The sequence below is a fragment of the Perognathus longimembris genome, chromosome 2, assembly GCF_023159225.1.
Source record: "Perognathus longimembris pacificus isolate PPM17 chromosome 2, ASM2315922v1, whole genome shotgun sequence".
NCBI classification, from domain to species: domain Eukaryota; kingdom Metazoa; phylum Chordata; class Mammalia; order Rodentia; family Heteromyidae; genus Perognathus; species Perognathus longimembris.
Window position 1 is genome coordinate 78,481,252 of NC_063162.1, and position 27,536 is coordinate 78,508,787.

The following is a 27,536-nucleotide window of genomic DNA, read 5'->3' on the forward strand; positions in this document are numbered from 1 at the left end:
AAAGCAGCAGGTGTTTCACTTGGCATTACATGCTATGCTTTACCATTTCTGGAAGAGAGAAGGAGGCATTAAAATGCATTGTGGCCATGGGTAAATTGGCCATAATGGTTTGATGTATTGCACCATGTAAATTCCATATTGAGGTGGACAGTTGGGAATTACAGGTTGGTATTTTAAATGAACCTATGGGTGAAGTACATTCACATTTTATCTGGTCCTTAAATATTTTCCTACAGTTGTGTAGACCTGTCAAACACAGGTCTGCCTGGGATTTGGTCTAGAGTAGAAAATCGTTGTTAGTCATGGGAGTTTTTCAAGACCAGCCACACCACTAGAAAAGGATCTCAGCCCCTCTCCTTGAGGAAGTGTAATTTGCAATAATCACTATAATTGGAAAATAATTTGTTGAAATAAACCACAACAGTGAGAAGTTAAGCAGTTCCCCCATATTTTGGGGCTAGTACTGGGGCTTGAAGTCATGGCCTTGGATATTTTTGTTCTCAGCTGGCACTTGACCATTTAAAATATGCTTCCACTTCCTCATTTCCTTAAGTGATTTTTTTGAGCTAGTTGTGGGGCTTCAACTCCCGGGCTGAGCTCTGTCCCTGAGCTTTTCTTGCTCAAGACACTAGTCTACCACTTGAGCCACATCTCTACTTCTAGCTTTTTTGGTACTTAATAGGAGATAAACTTCTCACAGACTTTCCTGACCAGGGTCATAAGATTTCAACCTTCTGAGTAGCTAGGATTACAGGGGTGAGCCACTGGTGGCTAGCTTCCTTTAGTGTTTCTTATAAAGGGAGAAGTCACTGATGATGTAAAATGTTTTTAATGATATTGAGCTGGAAGTAGCTCAGTAATAGAGTTCTTACTTTATATACATGAGGACAAATGTGGGATCTCCATACACACACACACACACACACACACACACACACACACACACACACACAGCAAAAAGTACACCCACCTCTACTCCATTCAGAAGAGGCCGGAACTCAGGGCAGATGAAGGCGCTGCCTGCATACGCAGCATCGATGTGAAGCCACAGGTCCTCCTTGTTGCCTAAAGCCAGAAGCAACTCGTGAGTTTTCACCTGGGCACCTTCCTTTGGGACCGGGAGGGAGCACCCTATATAAGCAAGCTCTCAAATATGGACGGATCTGGGTTCAACTCTTGCTCTAATTGCTCGGCAGCTGGAGGATCTCATCCATCTCCTCTGAGCCTCATTTACTTTATCGGCAACATAGAGATGAAAGTGTCATCCATAGCTTCAAGTAATAAATTAGGTAATATTCCTAGTATGACTACCATAGCACTCAGGACAGTCAGCGAGAAATAAATGTGATTTCCATGGCCCTAGACACCTACCTAGTATAGGCATGTGGTAGATAAGAACTGAAGAGGGAGCAACTTGAGAGAGGTGGGAGGGTCCTGCCCTAGGCACACGTGGATACCAACGCCAAGTATCAGTGGGTTCAGTGTCTTCCCTGGCTCAGATTAGCGCATATATTCCTTGATTTTTCCATACATGCTGCTCATAATCATGTGCTATTAAGAAGGGATGAGATTCTGAGGTCTGCTGATAAAAGGCATAAAAAACATTGAATTTGACCTTTAGGATTAAAACCTTCAGTAGAATCAAGGTCAAATGTGCCCCAAGAACATGAGTGCCTTCATACCAGGGCACATAATCAAAGGCCCATGGTGCATGGGGAGGTCTCTGTCACCTGAAGCTAGTGAGATGTTGAGGATCAACACCTCTCTGAGTCAAACCCACTTGGTGCTCAATGATACCAAATGGGTGAAACAGAAAGGGTAATACTGAGGGTAATACTTAGGGAAATACTGAGAAGTTGCTGGAGAATAATAGGACAACCATTTATACACAGTTTGAATACTTTATGGGATCTGTAGAAACTTTAACAGGGGACGGGGATTTCCAGCTTGTGGAGCAGGCTGTAAAAGGCCAAAAATAATTTGGTACATAATAGGACAGACATATCTCCTTCTTCTTCCTTTCCTTCCTTCCTTCCAATCTTCAATCTTCCTTCTTTCCTTCCTTCCTTCCTTCCTTCCTTCCTTCCTTCCTTCCTTCCTTCTTTCTTCCTTTCTTTGGTGGTGGGGGGCGACTGGATTTTGAACTCAGAGCCTTCTTTGCCCTCTTTTTTTGCTTTCTATTCTTCTCAAGGCTGGTGGTATGTTGCTTGAGTTATATCTCCATTTTTGGATTTTTGGTGGTTAATTGGAAATAAGAGACTCTTGTACTTTTCTGCTAGGCTGGCTTTGAACTGCTATAATCCTCAGATCTCAGCCTCTGAATAGCTAACGTTACAGATGTGAGATACCAGCAGGGCTACCACATGGGCTTCTTGTCAGCTGCCCATTTGCCTGTATTGATAATTTTGTATGGCCTGAGAATTATGTTATAGATATTCACATAGCCCTTGGCAAAACTAAATAAACAAATAAATAGTTCCTAACTTCTACATTATATGATAGGATAGGCTTTAATATGAATTTGTATTCTCAAAATCACCCCTGGGTGATGGCATTGGAAACTGGGGCTTTGGGAGGTAATTTGGTTATTAGGGTGAAATGTGATTGGGGCCTTTACAAAAGAGACCCTAGAAGATCTTTTTGTCATACCTTCCCTCCTGAGAGTATAGAAGATGCCATCCAGGTAACAAAGAGTACAAGAAATGTACCCAAGGCCTAACGTATGAAACTGTAACCTCTCTGTACATCACTTTGACAATAAATAAGTAAAAAAAAAAAAGAAGATGCCATCCATAAATCAGGAAATGGATCCTCAATCTTAAACCACACACCATCTCTATCAGCTCCTTGATCTTGAACCTCCAGACACCAGAGGGTGGGTAATAATTTCCTGTTGTTACAAGCCACCTGTTCTATGATATTTTGTTAAAGAAGCCCAAATAAACAAAAAGGTGATCTTTGTGCTTTTCATGGGGCTGTTTGGGCCACACACATTATTCAGCCATGGATTTTCCTTTCCTGATGGAGGGACCTTTCAGTGGAATTTGATAGGTGCAAAAGTCTGTGTTTAATACACAATGTTTAAGAAAGGTAAGGCAGAGCCAGCCCCTGAGCCTGAAGGGGAAGGCAAATCAGGAAACAACATTAGTCCTGCTTGGGAGGAAAAGGGGGAGATTTGGAAGGGGCTGAGGGGCTTTTCTGTTCCCCCAGTCCCACCCCACTCCTCATCCCACTAACACCACCATTGAGAGGAAGCAGGGCTGGGGACATAGATCAAAAAGCCATCGGCCACCACAGCTCAGACCATCTAGAGGACAGTAAGCTGGCCTGTGGCAGCAGTTTCAAAACAGGAATGCTGCCAAGGCAACTCACTCTAGAATGAATCAGACTGGGGGTTGAGGGGAATTGGGTGGAAAAAGACCAAGCAGCCTCAGGGGAAAAGGGAATTTTTCATCAGATAGAAAGTCTGCCTTCAAGAATCAAATTTACCACTAAGAGGGCTAACCTTTGCCCCGCTTCCAAGGAGCTGACCTCTGGGACCCTGGGACATCCTGTCTGATTTAAGTACCTTTGTAAAATGCTTTGGCCCCAGACAGTCTAAGGCTGTGATTTACGATGGGGCCATGCTGTTTCAGTCCTGACCTCAGAGGGACTTGATTACTGAAGGTATTATGTGGGGCTGGGGATGGGAGTCAGCATGGAGTCATGGAGGCTGAGTGGGATCAAGCCCTGATAAAAACTGATCTAATGAGCTGGCTTGTTGGTGAAGTGAACCTTCCCAGGTCACACATCCTGACCATCTGACAGGCAGATCACCCTCATGATTCCAGAGAAAAGGACACCAGAAGCTATCTGTGCACCTCCCAGATCACCCCTTTTGCTGATTTTTAAAAATTATTGTTATCAGTTAGAGTGGGACAAAGAGTTGGCATTCAACAAAGCAGTTTATGAATACAATGCATCTCAATTATTGTCACCCTTTCATTATTCCCCTCCACTTTCCCCAGCCTTCTCTCAATTTTCTTAATTGTGTAGGCTATGGATTAGGAGTGTGTGTGTGTGTGTGTGTGTGTGTGTGTGTGTGTGTGTGCTGGTCTTAGGGCTTGAATTCAGGGCCTGGGTGCTGTCCCTAGCCTTTTACTACTTAAGCCGTTCTGGCTTTTTGGTAGTTAATTGGAGATAAGAATCTTATAGACTCTTATTGCTAACTTAAAACTACAGTTCTCATGTGATCATATGTACATTTCTATTGAGCTATTGTGCTCCTCTGCTAGGACTATCCTAGACAAGTACTAAATTGTTTCCAATAAGTGAAACCATAGAGTTTATCTTTCGTTGGGTCTGGCTCACTTCACTTAATATGATTTTTTTCCAAGTCTTAACATTTCCTCATGAATGGGGTCAAGTCATGCTTTCTAATAGAAGCATAGAATTCCATTGTGTATATATGCCACATTGTCTTGATCCATTCATCTATTGAGGAGTATTTGGGTTGGTTCCATATTTTAGCGATGGCAAATTGTGCTGCGATAAACACAGTTGTGCTTGTAGCTTTAGTGTGTGATCTTGCTTGTAATCCTTTGGGTAAATGCCCAAAAGCGGGGTTTCTGGGTCATAGGGGAGATGATGCTAAGCAAAATTAACTACAAGATTTGGAAATAAGTGGTTTATCTTTGTTGTTGTTATTCTCAACGTACCATATGAAATTATGTCTTTTTCTTTTGTCTATCTTCCCCATGGCTTTACCCCTGATGTCACTGTAACTGACTTTGGTACACTGGGTATTGTATGTACATTTATTGGAACTATACAAGGGGAACACCAAAATGGAGAGACAAAGGGTAAAAGGCAAACCAATGCAACAGCAATACTTAGAAGAGAGTATGCTGTAAACCAGCTTGGGGTAGGGTGGGGAGGGAACCTGGAGGGGGGAAGGTGGGAGAAAAACGAAGGAGGAGGTAACAAATTTGATAAGAAATGTATTCACTGCCTTACATATGAAACTATAACCCCTCTGTACATTACTTTGACAATAAGTAAGTTTAAAATTTAAATTTAAAAAGATAATAAAAAACTACAATTCTCAGATTTTAGACTCCTGAGTAGCTAGGATTACAGGCATGAACCACTGTCACCAAGCATGCATTGAATTTTATGACTGTACTCTCCCCATCTTCTTCTCTTTATTCTCTTGATTTTACCCCTCCTTTCTAGCACCCACTTCCTGGTGTATTTCATTGGACTGTGTGAGCATAGTTCTCAGTGAGTTTTTTGAATCTTGTAGCAGATGACTGAAGTTTGTATTACAAGCTTAAGACACAACAAGGATAGCCAAAAGCCAGGGCACCGGAAGGAGATTGCATCCCTTTCCATCTTCGAGTTCAGCTCAAAACTCCAATAGAAGGGAAATTACCGGTGCATCATGCCACCCCCCAGAGGTGGCCTTTGTATGGGCTTCTCTTGATCCCATGGGGAAGCCAGCATCCTTGCTCTGGGCTCCCAACTTTATAGGTGGCCAGGTAGTAGCACACTTGTTCTTCTAGCCAAACCACACCTCTTCACACATCTGGCAGCTAAGTGAACACAGACCCCATGGCCACCACTGGGCATTGCCTATGCCAGGTACACACCTAGCACAGAGGTCAGGCTGAGAGAGCTGAGAGGGCAGAGGCATCCTCCACAGTCCTGGCCTCCAGCAGACAGTATCTGTTCAGTACTTCCTCAGATGGTAGCAACAGGTCTCGTTGCCCCTCTCCTGCCTCCCTCCTGGCCCAGCACCACACTCCTTTCCCAGAGATAGAATCCATCTCCATTGCTCAGCCAATACCTTATTCTGTTCCCCTGCTTGCGCTCATCGATCCTAACGGTCATCAATAATCCAGTTGCACCTCAGCCTCATTTCAAGAACACCTTCCCTTCTAGGGGACCAGGCCAACTGGCCTGGGGGAATCATATTTTTATCTTTGTTTATGTTTTGTCATACTGGGATTTGAACTCAAAACATTGTGCTTGACAGACAGATGCTCTACCACTTGATACATGTCCCAGTCCCTTTTGTGTTTTAGTTGTTTGTCAAACAGTGTCTTGAGATTTTTCCCAGGACTGACTTTGGACCATGATCTGCCTGACCTCTGTATTTTACTACCATACTTGGAAGGTTTGTTGAAATGTGGTTGTATTAACTTTTTTACCAAGCTGCCTTTGAACCTTGGTCTCACTCATCTCTACTTTCCAAATACCTTGGATTGTGGAGAATGATTTTCAAAGGGGTAAAATGAACCTATACTTCCCAAAGCAAAAATTTGAAGAAAATCACTTCATCAATGGATGATGAGTACATTACTGCAATAGATTATTTCTGTTGTTCTGTTGGATAAGATCAACTCAGGATTCTCAGTTTGAGCTGCTTAGTATTGAATGACACTGTTTGACTACAGTTAAATAAAAAGTTTTGATAGAGGGAAAGTGGGTTAAAAAGACTCATGAAGGGACTACCAAAGGTTAGTGTACCATCCTCAAGTTTCAATATTGGCCATCAAGTAAAGAATTTTGTCATTTGCCCATCAGATCCCCCCCCCCCAACAGCCCCAGAAACAAACTCTGGGCTGCAATCTAAACATAGTATAGGTCAGAGTCTATCCATAGTCCCCAGGCCCACCAATATAAAGGAACTCAGGACAGCACAATGGCCTGAGTGTCCATCACTAGGGTACTCTGAATGTCAGCGGCCACCCGCTGGCTGTCATCACCCTGCTCCCGTGGGCATTTGGCACTGGGCTTAGGGGGTTGCAGCCTCTTGGGTTCTATCTGGCAGAAGACCTCAGCCCTTTAAATCCAAAAGCCTGGGGGAATTACATCAGCCGGCTGCTGGCCAGGACATTCAGTCCTTAGCTTGATATGTGAGTCAGAGGGACTTCAAGTTGCTAGACTCAGCTGGCAAAGGTTTAGAGCTAATGAGGCCAATAGCACAGTCTTGCAGCAGCCAGCTACTTCCGTGTCTCTTCAACACACTGTGTGAGGCCACCTCCAGCAAGTCATAATTACAGATACTTGCATGTATCAGGTGGAGCAAAATCATGGGAGAATGGCAAGTCTGTGCCCCCTGCTTTTCTTACAGCAGATGAATAGCATCCATCTTTTGCAACATAAGCAATATTTTTCCCTGCATTAACTCACCTCCAAAACATCCTCTGAGGGGAATCTTATTTTCCCAATAAGAGTAATGCTTTTCTCTCCAATTTTCACGTAAGGTAAAAGGAAGTGAGAATTTAAGGTATACAGCTGGGACTGGACTGGGTCATAGCTTCTCAGTCACCAAAAGCTAGACCCTGCCATCATGCTAGAGGACCTGCAGTAACTATCTCTGCCAGCTGCTGGAAAGGGTCCCTTCTGAGAATAGATGACAGTGCTAAAAGAGGTGAGAAACTTGTGTGGCTCATGTGGGTTGAGAATGGAGTTGAATGCCAATCAGGTGGGCCTTACGTCTGGCACAAGCTATGGATGTGTGGTTTGAGAAACTGATTCTGGACAGCTCTACCTGGAGCTTTCACATTCCTAAGGAATACAGAAGGGGCACTTTCATTGATTGGGTGTCCTGGGTGCCCAAGGGGAATTGTCTTGTCTAAAGAGACAGCTCTGAGTTCCCAGAGCCTCATGCTAAATATTATACTGGAGAAATACAGCCACTATTTGTGCTTGAAAACACAGAATGCTAGTTTTCAGGAGAAACCCATGTGACCCGACTGAGGGATGGAGAAAGTGAGTTTAACCAGGAAATCATCCGAAGAAGAGGAGAAGCAACTTTTAATGATCCCTTTGCTATTAAATCTCAATTTGCTTAACTGCATCTGTACAGTGACAGGTTGCTTGATACTGGGATCTACTCTGAAAAATGTGTTATTCGGTGTGTTTTTTGTCATTTTAAATATATAGAGCAGATTCATGCAAACCTTGATGCTACATCAAGATGATGGTGTACCAGCTAACTGTATACACAGGCTGTGCCAACTTTCATCCTCTATGTGATTCACCTTCCGTGGAAAGGTTATGTAGCACATCACTGTAATTCCTAATAAGATTTTGAGAGGATATGCCAAAAGACTGAATTTTAAAAAAGGTAATTCTCATTTCATGTGTATATTATATATGTTCAACACTTAGGTGGGAGGGTAGTTCTCTAAAATTTTCAAGAGTTTATTGCCAATATGGATTACAGTTTTATATCACTGTGGTATTTCTTGGGATATTTTTTCCCTTAGAAATAGTGTGTTGGCATAGTTAAACTCGGCTCCTGTTTCATTAGCTCAACATGTTTGGAGAAGGAGTTACAGTTTAGCTCAGTGTTATCATACCAGCCTAGCTAGCACAAGGCCCCAAACTCAAACCCCAGTACTGCCACCAAAAATAAAAAATAAAAAAAAATTGGCAACTGAAATCAATGAGGTTTTGTCATCACATAAAAAGAGTTTGGAATGTCACTGTAATATCAATTGAATGAGTAGGAGGACAACACAAATAGAAAGGTTTGCCAAATTCTCTAGTGGTAAGAACCTTTTCTCAAGTGAAAATTGAATGAGTACTTACAGATCGGGCCCACTTCTAGGAGGTTGTCAAAAGAACAGCAAGATGTAGTCCCTAGAGTAGCAACTACCTGGAGAACAAAAACAGGTGAAAGTTAATCCCTTATATGTATGTTAATCATTGTTATAGGGTAAACACACACACACACACACACACACACACACACACACACACACACACACACCAGTCTAAGGCCAGGTGTTCAGCAAGGTGCTCATGAAAATCTATATGGAGCAGAAACCCATTTAATCCTCAGGCAAAAGCATCCTATTAGATTAGAGAAACAAATTTGTGCACAAAAACCGGAGCTAGTAGGTTAGAAATGGGGAACTCCTCCTCACGGATGGCTCCTCTGGGAAAAATGAAGCATTCAGCCACATGGATAGCTATTCTTGTGACATTAACCTTTAGTTTCCCTGGGACGGGGTTCAAGGTGATCTTCACTGAGGAGAAGCTCCCAAAACTCAGGATGCAGAGTTCAGTGCTGCACTGCAGGTACTGGGTTCACTTCTCACTGCCCATCTTGTGCTACAGACATTGCTTTCCTTCCACATATCTCACATTTTTAGACTCTTTTTGGCTTGGAGAAATTGCCATAATGTTCATCAGGCTTTTGGGGGTCCCATTTGCATATGGTATTTTCATGAAATTAAGGGCTGGGAAATGCTTAATAAAGTCACGTAACAATTTAAATACAACTGATGACAAATTTAATCACAACTGATGTCAATAAAGGACAAAGGGCTTCTCTGAATAAAATCGTTCAGTTTTCAGTGTTTCCCAAATTTCTTTGTTTGATTTTTTTTTTTAGCAGACTTGATAAAAACCATGTGTGATAATAAATTCTCATGAATAAGTTAGGGTTTTCTGCCTTCTAGTTTATTAAATATATCTGTTGAATATAAAGATATACTTCCTACCCTGACGTAAGGACCTGGGGCATTTTTTTTCCTACTCTGGGGTGTGTTTGTATGTGTGTGTGTTTTTGTCTGCATATGTGTGTACATAGGTGGGGGGGTATATGTGTATGTATGTACGTGGCGGGGGGGTACTTACACAGAACACAGAACCAACACATCCTAAAGTGATGCACATTCCATCAAGGCTGGGCTTGCCCTAGGCACAGTGGAAAGATCCTCTGAGAACATGCTTGAGGGTCATTAAAACTACACCCAACAGAGTCCAACAGTGACTTTCACTAGTTTTAATTTGCTGTCCTTTTCCTCTTCAATGACACAGCTTCCAAAGATTAACTTTAACCTTTCAAAGATTCATGAGAAAGCATTAGTGAGCCAGGCACCTGTGGCTCACACCTGTAATATTTATTAGGTACTCAGGAGGCTGAGATCTGAGGATCAAGGTTTGAAGCCAGCTCAAGCAGTCAGATCTGAGGCTCTTATCTCCAATGAACCAGGAAAAAGCTAGAAGTGGAGATGTGGCTTGCATGGTATATAGCATGAGCCTTGAGCAAACAAACAAAAAAACAAGTTATCAAGGTCCTAAATTCAAGCCTCATGTTGGCATGTGCACAGGTAAAAGGTAAATCCCTTATATGTATGTTAATCACTGTTATAGGATAAATATACACACATATACACACACACAAAAGGAAGGAAGGAAGGAAGGAAGGAAGGAAGGAAGGAAGGAAGGAAGGAAGGAAGGAAGGAAGGAAGGAAGGGAAGGAGGAAGGAAAAAGAGAAAAATGAAATACTGATATTGAAAACATAAATGGGTGTCCCAAGACGGTATTGCATTCTATGTGTCACATGTAATGGGGAACTGAGGCACTTTGTCCTTTGAGCACATCATGACACTGAGACAATACTGGAAATAATCCATATGGTCCCCACACAAGTTACTGTCTCTCCCTCCAGGCCCACTGTGCTTCTGAAACTAGGGTTCTGGGCGTTATTTCTTCATCATTGCTGGAAATTTGTACTGTGCTGGCTGTAGAATAGATGTGGAAACATATTTGTTGACTTGAAACTCTGTCCAAATGATTAAACAACGTGCTATGTTCACAAAAGCAGAGTTGAATTGATTGGCAGAAGTCATGTCCGTCTGGATAATGAACCTTCTCAGATGTGACACGAGTATGAAATGTGGTGCATTTAGTGTGACTTGATGAACCCCCCACTACGCTCTCAGCTATGCTATAGGACCAGCACATAAGGCTGGACACTGACAAATTCACACAGAAGAACTCCAGGCAGGTTCTCTCTCACTGGTGACCTGAAAGCCCACTTCACCTCTTGGTAAGGGTCACAATGCTCTTGCCAGGATAGCCTGGTGTTTGCTGTGGGTGGGTAGTCTGGCTGCCCCAGACTGCTGCTCCCACAGTGGCCTGTGTTGAAGGAGGTTCTTGGCACTGTCTCAGAGACAGAGGCCTTTGCCAAGGACCAGAGTTTTCCCATGCCTAGTCATAAGACATAGTCCCAGAGGAGGTGCTGGCTGGGTCCCGGCAGACTCTTGCATCACTGAGCTGTGCCAAGCACAATCAGCCTCCAAGGGGCTATCCTCAATCCCAGTGAGGCAGACTGTTTGCAAGGATGGGTTTTATTGTTATTCAGGTATGGGGAGCCCAAGAGACCAGGAAATAATAGCCAATAAGGAGAGTTAGTCACCTGGCTCTAGTGGCTCACACCTGTGATCCTAGCTACTGAGGAGGCTGAGATTTGAGGACCTTCATTTGAAGCCCAGGCAGAAAAGTCCATGAGACTGTTATCTCCAGTTAATTAGCCAAAAGCCAGAAGTGGAGCTGTGGCTCATGTGGTAGACCACCAGCCTTCATCAACAAGCCAAGTGAAAGGGAGAGGTCCTGAGTTCAAGGCGTAGTACTAGCACATACATACATATAAAGGTAATTTGTTATTTGCAGTTACCAAAGGTACTTGACATGCCATGGAGTACCAGACCAGAAGACAGAGGGGAGAGGGAAAATGTGATTAGGAGCCATTGTTATGGTCTCATGGGAAGTTACAGATGAGACAAGTTAAGCAGACTTAAGATTGCTTGGTTGGGCTCTGGGGCACAGCTGTAGGGGCTGCCTGTAGTTGTTTGGTACCCAGCTATGAGATGACTTGGGCAGGTGGACAGAAACCCAGAGTAGGAGAGTTTTGGAGATGGTGGGTATGAATTTTGCATTTATTTACTTGCATATGAAAGGTATTTTAAAAAGTAACTGAATCCAAGGGGAGGGGTGACATCGTCCAAAAAGAAGTGTAGTCATTATTTGACTTATTTAGCCGTAATTCCTCTGTACATCACCTTTATAAAAAACACAATAAAAATAAAATAAGGGAACCTTTGAATCTGGAGAAACTGGCTTGAATTGCAGAGTCAGGTCCTCCCTCCAAGATCTGTAAGGCCTACCCCAAAATGATTTTTTAACAAAAAGCATCAGTGACATAAATGATCCATGGCAGCACTGACACAGTTAGATAGTGTTTTCAGGGAATAAAAGACTGGGTGTACAGACAAGTTTCTACACTCTGGCTTCCTTATACTACTAACAGTGGACATAGGTCCTGCCCAGTATGGAAGGTAGAAGTGGTGAACTTTAATAATCTTCACCTTTTCCCTTTCCTATAGCCCTCAGCTCCCTCTCCACATCACTGCCAGGAGCCTCACTCCATGAATCCAGCATTTCATGCTTGCTTCATGTTGACACTGTCATTTTGGTTAACCTGTGACCTTTCCTTGGTATTTACAATTTCATCCTGATCTTTAATTAGCTATCAAAATGCTTTGTTTGAGAAACCAAGCTAGCTCAATTGGTAAACATAAGACTGGTAAAATATTTTGTCTATGCTATGAAAAGGATAGTGAAGATGATATTTAAAAAACAAAACAAAACAGTTAATGATGTGATCCTACCTCCTCAGGAAGCTGAGATCTGAGGATCTCAGTTCAATGCCAGCCCAAACAGGAAAGTTTGTAAGAATTTTATCTCCAGTTAGCCACCAGAAAACAATATGTGGTGCTGTGGCTCAAAGTGATAGAGTGCTACACCTGAGCAAAATTGCTCATGGACATTTCCCAGGCCCTGAGTTTAAGCCACGTGACCAACCAAACAAACAAACAAATGAAAAAACCAAGAGTAACCGTAGAATGACTTGTCATCAGTATTGTTGGTTATTTTATTTTCTCATTTTTACCAATTTCTTAGAAATGATGTTTGTACTGTAGCATTTCTTCCAGTTTCATCTTTTTCTCTGCTAAATGCTAATTGAACTTAAGGTAGATACTTCTGTTTTCAAAAGTTCATGTACCCAGGTGCCAGTGGCTCATGGCTATATAATCCTAGTTACTCAAGAGTCTGAGATCAACAGAGCACTAGCTCTGAGTACAAAAGCTATGGAGCAGGTCTGGGAATATGGCTTAGTGGTAGATTGCTCACCTTGCATGCATGAAGCCTTGGGTTCAATTCCTTAGCACCACATAAACAGAAAAAGCAGAAGTGGTGCTGTGGCTCAAGTGGTAGAGAGCTAACCTTGACCAACAAGGAAGCCAGGGACAGTGCTCAGGCCCTGAGTCCAAGCTCCAGGATTAGAAAAAAAAAAAAAAAGCTATAGAACAACACCTAGACTCAGAGTTCAGACTCCCTAGTATTAGCACACATGCAAAAAAGTACATGCATATTAAATATATTAAATGTCCTCTTGTTAAAATTGCTTTCCATTTATCTTTGTGTAAATGAACATCTTGAATGACGTCCATCAAATACTATTACTACTTATTTCCTCAGTTGGATTTTTGATTAATATAAGCCTTTATTCTTAGATTAATTATGTAAGTGATCAGGAAACATAGTTTGAGAAAGAATAAAATCTCTTATCCTGGTAGTGGCCTGGGTTGAGAGACTAAACAGGTGATAATTTTTGAGCACTTGCTGTTTGCTGCTATGAGCTTTTTGTAAGTTATATGTACTCAGCACAATGACTTTAGGGGCGACAGGCACCCATAACCCCTACTGTGCACTTGGCCTAAGCCAACAATTATGCAGAGGTGGGAAATTGCTCATGAGCACATGAGGGCAGGAACAGAGCAAGTGTGATGCTGGGTTTAGATACCTCTTACTATCTTGCCTCACCTGGCCCCCAGGCCCTCAACTACCAATTAGAGAACCAAGTGCCTCAAGCCATGTCAGAGTGCTTGCTGCTGGTCCCTGTGCTTTGCAGCTCAAGAGGAAGCTGGGGTGGATCCAGGCTAGCGAAGCAGCAGGGGGCTGTGTGAACTGTGTTCTAAATGACATGTCCATGTGCCACTGAGCCAGCTTGTTCTAATTCTCAGAAGCCACATTAAACCTAACACCTGCCTCACTCTGGGCTCTGATTACCCAGGCTCAGCATTGCTCAGTGTCGCTAACCTGATTTCAGTGTGCTCTGTAGGGGCTTAATCACATTTGTGCTGGGGAGAGGGGGGCAGGAGGCTGAGCAGGCCTTAGTCTGCAGAGTCTGCGGCCTTGCCTTTCACGGATGGCAGAGCTTACATGACCTCCTCCCCTACTGTCCTTGCTCCCTCCTCCAGCCCTCTCTCCTCAAGCACACGTGCTTGACAGGCTCTGCCTTTTGTCTGTAGCCTGATTACATCTGGCTTGTTTGAAAAGTAAACTGTCAGGAGAGAGGGGGGAAAGGGCGGGGGGACTTTATCACAAGACTAAGCTAATTGATGGATGAACAAAGATTCAGCTTTCCTGGCTCTGACTTGGCCAAATGTATCCATGGCTTAGTGGTGGGTCTTGAATTTTGAGATGTAGTAAAGGCAGTGATTCTGAGTCCCAGAAGGGAGCAAGTGGTCATTACAAATGCACATAGGTATGACCATCGGGAAACCTCTGAGCACTAAGGCAAAGCTTACACAGTCACTCCTTTCCCATATAGACCCATTAATGTAGACCCCAGCTGTATAACCCCATGGCTATTCATTTAAAATAACAAGCTGATTGCATTGTCTCTAATATCCTGTGCTCTTTCACATCTCCGAAGAGCCACAATTTTCTTTTCTTTTAACAAGAAACACAATGTGCTGAGAGCACCTGCCTGTACATCCTCTAGGATACAAGTTCTATTTTGTATCTTAGCAACAGGCTCCACAATCCCCTCTAAAGAGCTGATTGCATCTATTACCCTTGCTGATGCACACAGTCGCTTTGAATAGTGCAAAGACTGGGAACACATCTGTTTTCCACACCAAAAACCATTCCAAGAATAAAAGGATCGTGACTTTCTCACATCCCCAGGGCTAACACATGGGCCAGTGAGCCACAGGTAATGTTAATACATTAACAAATGTTTGATGAGTACATGAAAGCACAAATGGGTGAATTATGAACCTTCCCTCTGCTCCAGTACACAGGATTGGCTCATGCCTTTGGCTTTTGTCAGCAGAAAGACAATGTTGTCCTCTAATATTTTCTGCAAATTGGGCCTTTAGAGAATAATTCTAACAGTGTATGAATCCAGTCCTGCATCTTTCTCTAGGAAAATAAAAATTGGCTTTGCTCTGTCAATGAAGGTGAAGTCTTCTCTTCAGTACTTGAATTTCTCCTCCACCAGCATGTGAATACAGCTGCCTCTTTGTATCTGTGAGTTTGGTACTCAGGGATATAATCAGAGTCAGATTTAAAAAATACCAGAGTTATTCAGTATACACTATATAGAGAATAAACTGTGCAACTGGTAGGCAAGAGTAGGGGGGGGAACTGGGGAAAGCAAAAGAAGAAGGGACATTGCCAGAAAGAGAAATGTGCACATTACCTGAATTGGGAGATGAGAACCCTCTGAACAATACCTTAATAGTAGTGATAACATTATATTTTAAAAAGTGCTAGGGAAAGGCACCAGTGGCTCAATCCTGTAACCTAGCTACTCAGGAGGCTAAGATCTGAGGATTGCATTTTGAAGCCAGACCATGCAGGAGAGTCTGTGAGACTCTTATCTCCAATTAACCACCAGAAAACTAGAAATGGCACTGTGGCTCAAAGTGGTAGAGTACTAGCCTTGAACAAAAAAGCTTAGGGACAGTGCCCAGGTCCTGAGTTCAAGCCCCATGATGGACAAAACAAACAAACAAACAAACAAACAGAAAACACCTAGGAAAAAGTCCAGAAAGTTCCAAGAAAATTTTTGGACATAGTGCAATCTGGAATACACGTGAATGAAGAGACACAGAGATGTTGAAGTAGGTATCATAAGTACTGTTAAGATGCTTTAAAGTGCACAAGATGTTGTCTGAAGATTTTATGTAAATGCTATGGTATTTCATAGGAAGAACTTGAGTGGTCACAGATTTTGGTATCCTTGGGCATTCTGGAACCAATACCCCATGTGGATAGTAAGAGATGCTACACACTAATATCTCATTTCTGCACATTTCCCATTGGCCCAATGTATACCATTAAAGTTCCCAGTGTACTCTTCTTCCCTTCACACAAAAACTTCTTTATAAAGGAATTTATTTACTATTTCACTCCCTCATTCATCTAAGGGAATCTGAATTTTACCCATGAATAGTCTAGTAAATCAATTGCAAAGAAAATCATAAATTACTCTTGGTAATTAATTAAGTGATTAATTAACTAATATATCTCCAGCCTTTGGAGCATTCTGACTTGGATCTCAGCTTCAGTTCTGGTTCCCCTTACCTCATTAACAGTTCTTCTTCAGTCCCCTTTCGAGGGTTCCTCTCTCTCTCTCTCTCTCTCTCTCTCACACACACACACACACACACACACTCACATACTCTCTCTCTCTCTCTCCACCTTTAATGTCGGTATATTCCCTCCCTGTGACCTTCTAGTATACCTCATGTGCCACCTCATCATTTCTACTGACACTAAGACCTCCCAACTCCAATGAGTCTTATACCTTTATACCTTTGTCTGTAGTTCAAGCTTTGCTTCTTCTGTGAACCCAACAGTCATGGTAGACAGCTCTACTTCAATGACAACTTGCATCAAAAGGAAGTTGTCACCTCCTCTAACAAGCCAGGCTCCCTCTAGCAGAGTCCTAGAGGGAGAACTGTACTCCCCAAACTTTGCATTCAAGTAATTAACAGACCCAGTTACTGAATCCATGAAATATTAAGTTTTATCCACATGGGACATTGTAGGGTAAGAGTTGTTTCTTTTCATGACTATGTAGCTGATTGGAACCTGCTGCTAGGTGGACCATAGGAGAAGATCATACCAAAACACTAACCAATAGAAAGGTGAAAACTTGGAATCAGAAGTATGGTTTCAGGCTGGGAATATGGCCTAAAGGCAAGAGTGCTTGACTCATATACGTGAAGCCCTGGGGTCAATTCCCCAGCACCACATATAGAGAAAACGGCCAGAAGTGGCGCTATGGCCCACGTGGCAGAGTGCTAGTCTTGAGCAAAAAGAAGCCAGGGACAGTGCTCAGGTCCTGAGTCCAAGGCCCAGGACTGGCAAAAAAAAAAAAAAAAAAAAGTATGTTTTCCACTAGAAATCATCTTAAGTTAAAAAAATCATAAGTTGAACCATTATTTATCATAGACCATCTGTGTAAGTGTGCAACTATTTATTGGAAATCTAGTATAACTTTTTTTTTGCAATTTCATATTTTTGTATATAACTTAGATAATTATATTTTAAGAAATGACTAGCATATGTTTTTGGACTCACATTGCATAAAGATCTAATTTTGTGACATAAACAACTAAAAGGAGAAAGAGAGACAGAGAGAAAGAGAGAGAGAGATAAATAACCAGGTTTTTGTGTTATTTAAATTAAGCTGGTCTGGATACAAATTTTAATATATGACTTTAGGATATTAAATGTAATCCCTATGTTAACAACCAAGAAATTAGGTGTAGAACATACACAAAAGGAAATGACAAATGAATTGAAAACATTTCATTACCGTAAATAAACTGAACACAAACCAAAACAGTAATTCTAGAAACTAGAGGAAATTCTATAAATCACACTGAAAAAAAATAGCAGCAACAGTAGCAGATATCTTCACTTATTTGTCAGCATTAAAAAGGAAGAAGCTTTTGGTATATTCTACAACATGGAAGAACCATAAAAACACTGCTAAGCAAAGTATGCCTGTCATACAGATGAGTATCACATGAGTCCATTTATATGTATTACAAAGGAGAAAGAAAGATATTGAATAGAAGGGCCGTTCTCAGGGGCTGTGGAGAACAGGAAGCTATTCTGTAATGAGTGCAAAGTCTCAGTTTTGAAAGATGAAAATAGTTTTGGAGATTGATGAGTGGTGATTGTCACACATAATCTAGCCATTTAAAAATGCATTTGTCTCTTATGTATAAAAATGCAATTGCAAAAAAGGCTACAATATTAGCTTTTAGAGTAATGGACTAGCAATTATTATCTAAAAGCTAACATTATATACCTAAGCAGACATACACACAGATGGCTCCTAACTTACAATGGTTTTCCCACAGACTTTTCAGATATATGATAGTGTGAATGATCCATGTTCATTAGAAACTCAAATATAAATGCATTATCACCACTGTACTGTACACCTGAAAGTGGTTAAGATAAAACTTTTATCTTAAATATCAAAATTATTTTTAAACACCCACCTGAAGGCATGTAGGAGCAACATAACAACAAAAGATGATCATTACATAATAACCAAAGGGTCAGTTCTCCAAGGGAACATTACAACTGCATGTACCTAACAATAAAGCATCAAAATGGGTGGAGCAGAGATAGAATGAATTGCAAAAAGAAATAGATGAACCCACTCTTATAATATATCTTTACATTAATACTTTTGTATCAGAAATGTATGCATCCAATAGGCAGAAAATGGGCAAAAGTGTAGTGGAATTTAAAAGGAGCAGTGGGGGCTGGGAATATGGCCTAGCGGCAAGAGAACTGGGTTCAATTCCCCAGTACCACATATATGGAAAACGGCCAGAAGTGGCACTGTGGCTCAAGTGGCAGAGTGCTAGCCTTGAGCAAAAGGAAGCCAGGGACAGTGCTCAGGCCCTGAGTCCAAGGCCCAGGACTGGCAAAAACAAACAAACAAACAAGTAAAAGGAGCAGTGGCTCTAATTCATATATACAAAATATTGCATGCAATGTGAAAAGAATACATATCTTTTCAAGCATGCATGGTGCATTCACCAAAATAGGCCACATACTGGGCCATAAGATATATTTCAACAAATTTTTTTTTATTTTTATTTATTTATTTATTTATTTATTTTTGGCCAGTCCTGGGGCTTGGACTCAGGGCCTGAGCACTGTCCCTGGCTTCTTCCCGCTCAAGGCTAGCACTCTGCCACTTGAGCCACAGCGCCGCTTCTGGCCATTTTCTGTATATGTGGTGCTGGGGAATCGAACCTAGGGCCTCGTGTATCCGAGGCAGGCACTCTTGCCACTAGGCTATATCCCCAGCCCCGTATTTCAACAAATTTTAATGAGTGTATATTAAGGCACAGTGGCTCATCCTTGAAATCCTAGTTACTTGGGAAGCTAAGATTGTTGGGATAGTCAATGAAAGCAAGCCAAGAGAGAAAACAGGTCCCAAGACAATCTCTCAATGAAGAGAGCTGGTTGCTATGATAGATACCTGTTATCCAAATATGTGCCCAGGAAAGAAGCAACATTGTATGTCAAAAATAATGAGTAAAGGGGCTGGGGATATAGCCTAGTGGCAAGAGTGCCTGCCTCGGATACCCGAGGCCCTAGGTTCGATTCCCCAGCACCACATATACAGAAAACGGCCAGAAGCGGCGCTATGGCTCAAGTGTCAGAGTGCTAGCCTTGAGCGGGAAGAAGCCAGGGACAGTGCTTAGGCTCTGAGTCCAAGGCCCAGGACTGGCCAAAAAAAATAAAAAAAATAATAATAATGAGTAAAAACCAAGGCTAGAGATGTGACTCATGGTAAGAGTTCCTGCCTACCAAGCACAAGGATCAGAGTTCAAACTCCAGTACTATTTTAAAAAATGCATATCCTGCAAAATATAATTTTTAGATCATAGTGGAATTAAACTAGAAAGAATAATAAAATGTGGCTGGAATATCTCTAAACTCTTACAATTGTCAAACAATGTAGTTCTACATATCAAAATATGTTTAAAAATACTTCAGCTTCAGGAAAATTAACAACACAGCCCACTAATATTTGTGGATTTAGTAAAAGAAATGCTTAGAAAACACTGTAGCATATATTAGAAAAAGAAGAGAATATAAAATTTATAATCTAAACTATCTTCACAAATGAATAAGAAACAAGTTAAATACAAAGTAAGCAGAAGCAAATAAAAATGTTATTTGATAAAATGGAAAAAAGGGAATTAACGGAGAAAAGGTTGGTTCTTTGAAATATCAGTAAGTTTGATACACTTTAGCCAAGTTAACTAAGAAAAGACAGAGAAGACACAAAGTACCTCCATCAAAAATAAAAATGAAACCATGACTACCAATGCCGCACACAGTAAAAGGATAATAAATGGACTTAATGACCATAAATTTGAAAATGTAATGACAGATGGACAAACTTCCTTTGAGTCCATCTACAAAGAGTCACACAGAGAAATAGATAATCTCATTTCAGTTATATCAGTTAAATTTTTACTAATTAGTAATTGATAACATGGGAAAACAGAAAGCACTGTGCCCAGTTGGGTTCAATGATGAGTTCTACCAAATATTTGAAGAAGTAATCATAGCAAATATTTCCAATCTCTCTTAGTAAATAGGAACAAAAAAAATCTCTAACTCATTCCGTGAGGCTGTTGTTAACCTAATGTTCAAACTAGGCAAGGACATTGCATGAAAGGAAACTATAAATGTACATCTGTCACGAATACAGAGCCCAGTTCTTGCACAGAATATTAGCAAATTAAATCCAACAATACACAAAAAGAAATGTACTTCCAAATCAAGTGGCATAAAGTCTGATTCAGAACTTGAAAAAATTAATATATCATATCAAGTAGATAAAGAAATAATTATGTAATTCTATGAATAGCTACAGAAAAAAGCATTTGACAAAATCTAACATCTATCTGTGGCTGAAAAGGCAAGTATGTCTAAGAAACTAAGATCACAGTGGAACTTGATAACTGACTGCTACAAAAATCTCCTGTCAACATCACACTTAATGGTGAGAAATGAGACATCTTTCTGCTAAGATTAATAGCCAGGCAAGGATGCCTGTTCTCACCACTTTATTCAACATTTTTATTAGGAGTCTAGTCAATGTGTTAGTCAGCTTTCTGTCACTGTGACAAAATACCTGAGAGAAATAATTTAAAAGCAGAAGAGATTTATTTGGGCTCATGGTTTTGGAGATATTCATGGTCATTTGGCTCTGTGTTCTGCACCTTTGGTAAGGCAGGGCATCATGGAGGAAGTAGATAGGAGCCCCTTGACTTGTGATAACTAGGAAGGAGAGAAAGAAAGGAAGGGAGAAAGGAGGGGGGACAAGAGAGAGAAAGACAGAAGGACAGAGAGAGAAAGGACGGGATGGCAAGAAGGAGGGGAGAAAGAAGAAGGAAGGGGAGAGTGTGTGAATTATGGAAGGAAGGGAGAGAGGGAGGGAGGGAGAGAGGGAGGGAGGGAGGAAGGAAGGAAGGAAGGAAGGAAGGAAGGAAGGAAGGAAAGAAGGAAGAAAGGAAGGAGAGAGAAAGGAAGGAACGAAGGAAGGAAGAAGGAACCAGGGACAAGATATGCCAGGTTCTAGGAACGTCCTGCCAGTCCATCTGATAGTGAAGACATCAGTGGATTAATTCATAGCTGAAATCAGAACGCTTTGGTCCAATGGTTTCCCAAAAGCCCCACCTCTGAACACTACTACAAGACTTCAACACATTTGCATTTAAGATCCAAGTCACAATATGTGATATGAGAAAATTCAAATAACAAAAATAAACTAAAAAGATATGCAAATTGGGAATTAATAATTTAAACTCCTTTGTTTGCAATGGCATGCTTGTCTAAGTAAAAATTCTGAAGAATTAAAAAAAATTCTGAAGAATTAACCAAAAACCAAAACCCAATATTTCTAGATTTAATCAGTAAATACTGCAAGCTACAGGATACATGGCCAAAAGACAAAATTTAATTATTTCTATATTTTGGCAATAAAAATGAGAATTTGTAATAAAAATGTTATTTACTTTGGCACTAGAAAGAAATCTTAAGTATAAATCTAAATTCTAAGGTTTTTATGAAGTAAACTACACAATTCTGAAGAAAGTATTTTCTTTTGTGCTGCTACTAGGACTTTAACTTAGGGATTGGGTGCTTTTTCTGCTCAAGACCAGTGCTCTATGACTGTAGCCACAACTCTACTTCCAGATTTATTGTTAGTGAATTGGAGATAAGAGTTTCACAAACTTTCCTTGTAGGCTGGCTTCCCAACAGAAGTATTGAATATTACAAGAATGAGCCATCCATGCCCATATGAAAGCAGTTTTTAAAAGATCTAACTAAGTATTGAGATGTTTCATGCACATAATTAGGACACATAATTAACATCACAGAGTTACCACCTCTCCAAACTTAATCCATAAAGTTCATGTGATCTCACCTAAAGCACCTTTGAGATATTGATAGATGTTGACTTAGAAAACTGATTCCAGAGTTTTACTAAGTTAAAAGACTCAAAAATTTTTTGACAACACTATTTTGAATTTAATATCAGAAGTCTGATCTCACTCAAGTTAGAATAAACCTGTAGGGCTGGCAATGTGGCTTTGTGGTAGAATGCTTGTCTTGTATGCACGAAGCCCTGGGTTCAGTTCCTCAGTACCACAGAAACAGAAAAGGAGCTGTGGCTCAAGTGGTAGAGTGCTAGCCTTGAGCAAAAGAAGCTCAGAGACAATTCCCAGGCCCTGAGTTCGAGCCCCAGGACTAGCAAAATAAATAAATAAACCTGCATTAAACAAGATGGTATAAGAGACATATAGGTTTGAATAGGTGCACATACCTATAGTCATCTATCTTAAACAAATGAGCAAAAGTGGCCTCTCAACAACTGGACATCGCAACTATCAGAGACACACACAGAGATGCACAAGCCTGATTTCTGTGTGCGTGTGTGTGCATACACAAATGAGTCAAGATGCTGACATAACCCCTTTCACAAATACTAAATGAAAGTAAATCATAGACTTTTTTTTTTTTTTTTTGCCAGTCCTGGGCCTTGGACTCAGGACCTGAGCACTGTCCCTGGCTTCTTTTTGCTCAAGGCTAGCACCCTGACACTTGAGCCACAGCGCCACTTCTGGCCATTTTCTACATATGTGGTGCTGGGGAATCGAACCCAGGGCTTCATGTATATGAGGCAAGCACTCTGGCCACTAGGCCATATTCCCAGCCCCAATCATAGACTTTTTTTCTCAAAATTTTATTATCAAACTGATGTACAGAGAGGTTACAGTTTCATACGTTAGGCATTGGATACATTTCTTGTACTGTTTGTTACCTTGTCCTTCATACCCCCCCTCCCTCCTCCCACTTTCCCTTCCCCCCCTGAGGAGTTCAGTTCACTTACACCAGTTTTGCAAGTATTGCTTTTGTAGTTGTTTGTCTTTTTTTACCCTGTGTCTCTCAATTTTGGTATTCCCTTTCAATTTCCTACTTCTAAAACATAAAAATCCCTATACATCCTCTAGAAGATTACATAGGAGAAAAATCTAGATGGTATTGGGTTAGGAAGTAAGCTTTTACATTTAACACAAAAGGCAGGATCCATGAAAGAAACTGAAAGGCTGGGCATCATTTAAATTAGAAATAAATGACACCATTCAGAGAATTAAATGACAAGCCACACACTGTGAGAAAGCATTTTCAAAGCATATATATTTGGAAATTGTACTTTATGTTATGAAACTGTTCCAACAAAGTTAATATGTTACTTTAAAAAAATTATTAGGACTGGGAATATGGCCTAGTGGCAAGAGTGCTTGCCTCCAACACATGAAGCTCTCGGTTCGATTCCCCAGCACCACATATATGGAAAACGGCCAGAAGGGGCGCTGTGGTTCAGGTGGCAGGAAGAAGCCAGGGACAGTGCTCAGGCCCTGAGTCCAAGGCCCAGGACTGGCCAAAAAAAGAAAAAAAAAATTATTAAATCATCCAGGTAGACAATGGACAGAAAAAGTGAATTGACATTTCACTGAAAGCATAAAAATGGTGAATAAGTACATGAGATGTTGGACATCACTAGTTACCAGAGAAATGAAAATTATGATTGTAAGAGATATTACTATACATATACCCAAATAATTAAAATAAAAAATTAGTGGCAGTACTAAATCTGGTGAGATCACAGAAATCTGAATAGCTTGTTGCTAGTAGGAACATATAACAATACAACCACCCTAGGAAATATACTGTCAGGTTCTTAAAACACTGAAGATATATATAATTAAAGTATAAGCCTCAAGTATACTCTAGAGTCTACATCACATGGAAAGGAAAATATATCTCTACCCACATACCTATACATTAGTATCCCCAGGTACCTTACTGGTAATAGGCAAAAAAGAAACAACTCAGTAGATGGATGAGTAAACAAGTCGTGTGATACCAAATCTCTATGGTGCATCCACAGAAAGGAGAACATATACAGCAACTTGAATCTCCAAGGTAATAGGTTTACAAGAGAAGAAACTCTAATCTCACACTTTTACATAAGGAGCTGGGCAAGAATGCTTTACTCCTGTAATCCTTGCTACTTAAGAGGCAGAGATGGAGAGGATTATAGTTTGAGGTCAGCCTGGACAAAATGCTCAGGAGACTTCATCTCAACTAATAGCTGGAAGTGGTAGTACACAGCTATCATCTCACCTATTCAAGAAGCTGACATTGAAAGGGTTACTGTTCCAGGAAAACCCAAGCTGAATAAATAAATAAATAATCAACTCAGAGAGCCTTACCTTAACAGAAAAATCTGGGTATGGTGACAAATGTGTGTTATCTCAGCTACAATAGGAACCTTAAATACAATGATCTCAGTTCAGGCTGGTAAAAAGATAGGCTCTATCCCAAAGGTAACCAGGGCCAAAGAGCTACAGCCATGATTTAGTGGTGGAATGCCTATCTAGTAAGCACAAAGTCCTCTAGGCAAACACCAGTACTTCCAAATAACAACCAAAAGAAACCAAAAAATTAGAAAATTCATATACTGTATCATTCTGTTTATATAACATTTTCAAAATGACAAGAATGAAGGACATGCAGGATTAAAAACAAAAAACAAAAAACAGATTGGTGGGAAACAAGGTGACTTGAGGAGGTCACAGAAAGCAGGACCTGGTGGTGACAAAATACATCAAAAGTCCAGTGGAAGGGATGGTTTCATGAACCTGGTACCAGATAAAGAACTACAAAACACAAATAGATGCCAGTATCCTAGTTCTGATATTGCACTCTAGTTATGTAGGCAATAATAACTGGGGAAAACATTTAAAGATACCAGTATGCTAACTTTACAATTTTTAGGGAGTCTGCCATTACTTCTAAGTAATAAGTTAAAAACTTCAATATTGGCCAGCTGCCAGTAGCTCACACTTGTAATTCTAGCTACTCAGGAGGCTGAGATCTGAGGATCCTGATTGAAAGCCAGAAAAGTTCCTGTGAGACTCTTATCTCCAATAAACTACTCAAAAAGGCCTGAAGTGGTGCTGTGGATCAAGTGGTAGAACATTAGCCTTAAGGACAAATTGGCTCAAGGACAACACCCAGGATCTGAGTTAAAGCCCCAGGACCAGCAAAAATAAACATAAGTAAGTAAAGGCAAGGCTGGGACAAAACAAATTATTTTTAAAAAGGTAATAGTCCCAGCAGATTTAAATTTTTAAAGAGTGATAGTCATATGCTACATTTGTGAGATTTTCCTGTATGAGAGCAGGAATGCTGATAAAAAGGATGGAAAAGCACATCATGCAAACACCAACAATGGAAATCTGATGTAATCATTGCAACATCAGACAAAGTCAGGCAAGTTCCATCCTAGACATAAAGACAGTGTTTCCTAACAATGTGATTGTTAAGATGACCATTTGAAATGGAAAGATGACAATTTTCAGTCCAATCCCCCTCAAGCCACTAATCTTCAAAGTCTGTGTAAAAGAAGTAGGCAAATTACAGTTATAGTGTAACATAGCACAGTAAGTAATTTTCAATTATTTCACTATTAGGGTATCAGAATTGATTTTGTGTTTATATTTGGCTTCTTGTGACTCTATTTGGCACTAGTTTCATACATTTTGCATTTTTTCTCCTCACTAGAATTGGAAACTCTTTTCAATGCTAGAGGTACAATGTTAACCGCCTGTTCTACTAGAAAATGTGTATCAGGCACAAGAAAACCAGTTTGGCTATTTAGATATTGTGCCTGATATTGGTCACAGCTTATTTGCAATGAGCTTCTTACAAATGACAAGTCTTTGTATCTGCTTGTATCTGTTGATACAAGTCTTTGTATCAACAGGAAAGCCTGTTGGATTTTTAGTTTTAATTTCGTTCACTGGTTGTACATTCATTATTACTTAATGCATCTACCACACTGTCCCTTGATGATCAACCTGGTAACCCTCTGACAAGCTTTGGTTTAGCAGAATCCTCTACCCTAGGGTGTTCTGGTGACTGTGCCTGAGATGAAAGTACATGGAACGGAAAGTAATTGGAGTCATGTCTGGCCATCACAGATGTCTGAAACATAGCTCTGGCTGGCACATTCAAATGCATGCTCATGCTCATGGATGCACACACACACACACACGCACACACACACACACACACACACAATCCCACACCAAATGCTGTTGAACTTACAAAGAATGGAATCAGGCCGGCTGCCTTGTCTTGTTCTAGGGCCTCCTGCAGGACAGAAGCACGCATGGCAAAGTTGCCATCTGAAGGAAGTGCTTTTATTTTGACTCCACCAATTAATCCAGCTCTTTCCACAGAGGAGTGTGCCTTGAAAGAGATAAATCAGAATTTGAGTCCCTGAATACCCTGAAGATGATCTTTCCTCTCTCTCCCTATACCTTCAGGATGCTCCCTTTTCCTAGACTTGTTTCTTTTCACCTGAGATCTTGCTCTTAAGTCTGATGGATAAAGCACTCTAAGGATCAAGTGCCAGGTTCATATCAGTGAAGTTCTGAGTCTGTTTGGCATCAAGGACAAGCAGTGAGACCCTGACAAATGCACCCCACAGATAGACTTGGAAATCCTGGGTTCTGATTCAGGCTCTGTCTCTTGCTTGGGAAGCTTGGTGGCCAAATTCAGTGAATAGATGCTCAGTAAATTCATTTGTTCCTCAGTATCTGTAAGGTTCTGGCTCCAAGACCTTTGCAGATACAAAAATCATTGAATGCCAAAGTGATTTCTATAAAACAAAGTTTTATAGCATCATTATGTGTGCTTTATTTGTCTATTTATCTATCCATCTATCTATCATCTATTGATTTTAGGCAGTGTTAGAGTTTGAATTCAGGTCTTTGCACTTGCTAGGCAGGCACTCCTACCACTGAGCCCCATAGCCTTGACTTTTGCATGTTATTTTTGAGATTGAGTCTCACTTCTTGCCAAGGCACACAGCTGGGTACAATTTACCTATATGAAGCTTCCTGGAAGGTAGGATAAAAGCACACACTACGGCATCTAGCTCTCTTCATTGAGAGTCTTGACAACTTCATTCTGTCTGCGCTAGCCTCAAATGGCTATCCCAACAATCTCAGCCTCCCAAGTAGCTAGGATTGACGGCGTGAACCACCTGTGCTGAGCTGATCTTGTATATGTTAAATCATTTCTCAATTATTTATGATGCCTAACACAATGTAAACTCTACAGAAATATTTTACTGTATTGTTTAGAGAAGAACTAGATAAAAGACTTGCACATGTGCACTACAGATGCAGTTGTTTGAGGTTGCAGGATCTGTAGAGATGGTGCAATGAGCATCACTGCTACCCTCCTTGCAGCCCCC

The 27,536-nt window shown here is 40.8% G+C and overlaps 1 protein-coding gene across 1 annotated transcript in view; it reads right to left on the reverse strand.

The window, feature by feature from the left end:
- Ddc (dopa decarboxylase) overlaps positions 1-27,536 on the reverse strand; it is a 101,969-nt gene that overhangs the window by 35,734 nt on the left and 38,699 nt on the right. The window contains exons 6-8 of the mRNA XM_048339575.1: positions 26,381-26,524; positions 8,584-8,650; positions 971-1,065 (exon numbers count right to left, since the gene is read on the reverse strand). Of these exons, the coding sequence (XP_048195532.1) occupies positions 971-1,065; positions 8,584-8,650; positions 26,381-26,524 (306 nt within the window). The remainder of the gene's footprint in view (positions 1-970; positions 1,066-8,583; positions 8,651-26,380; positions 26,525-27,536) is intronic.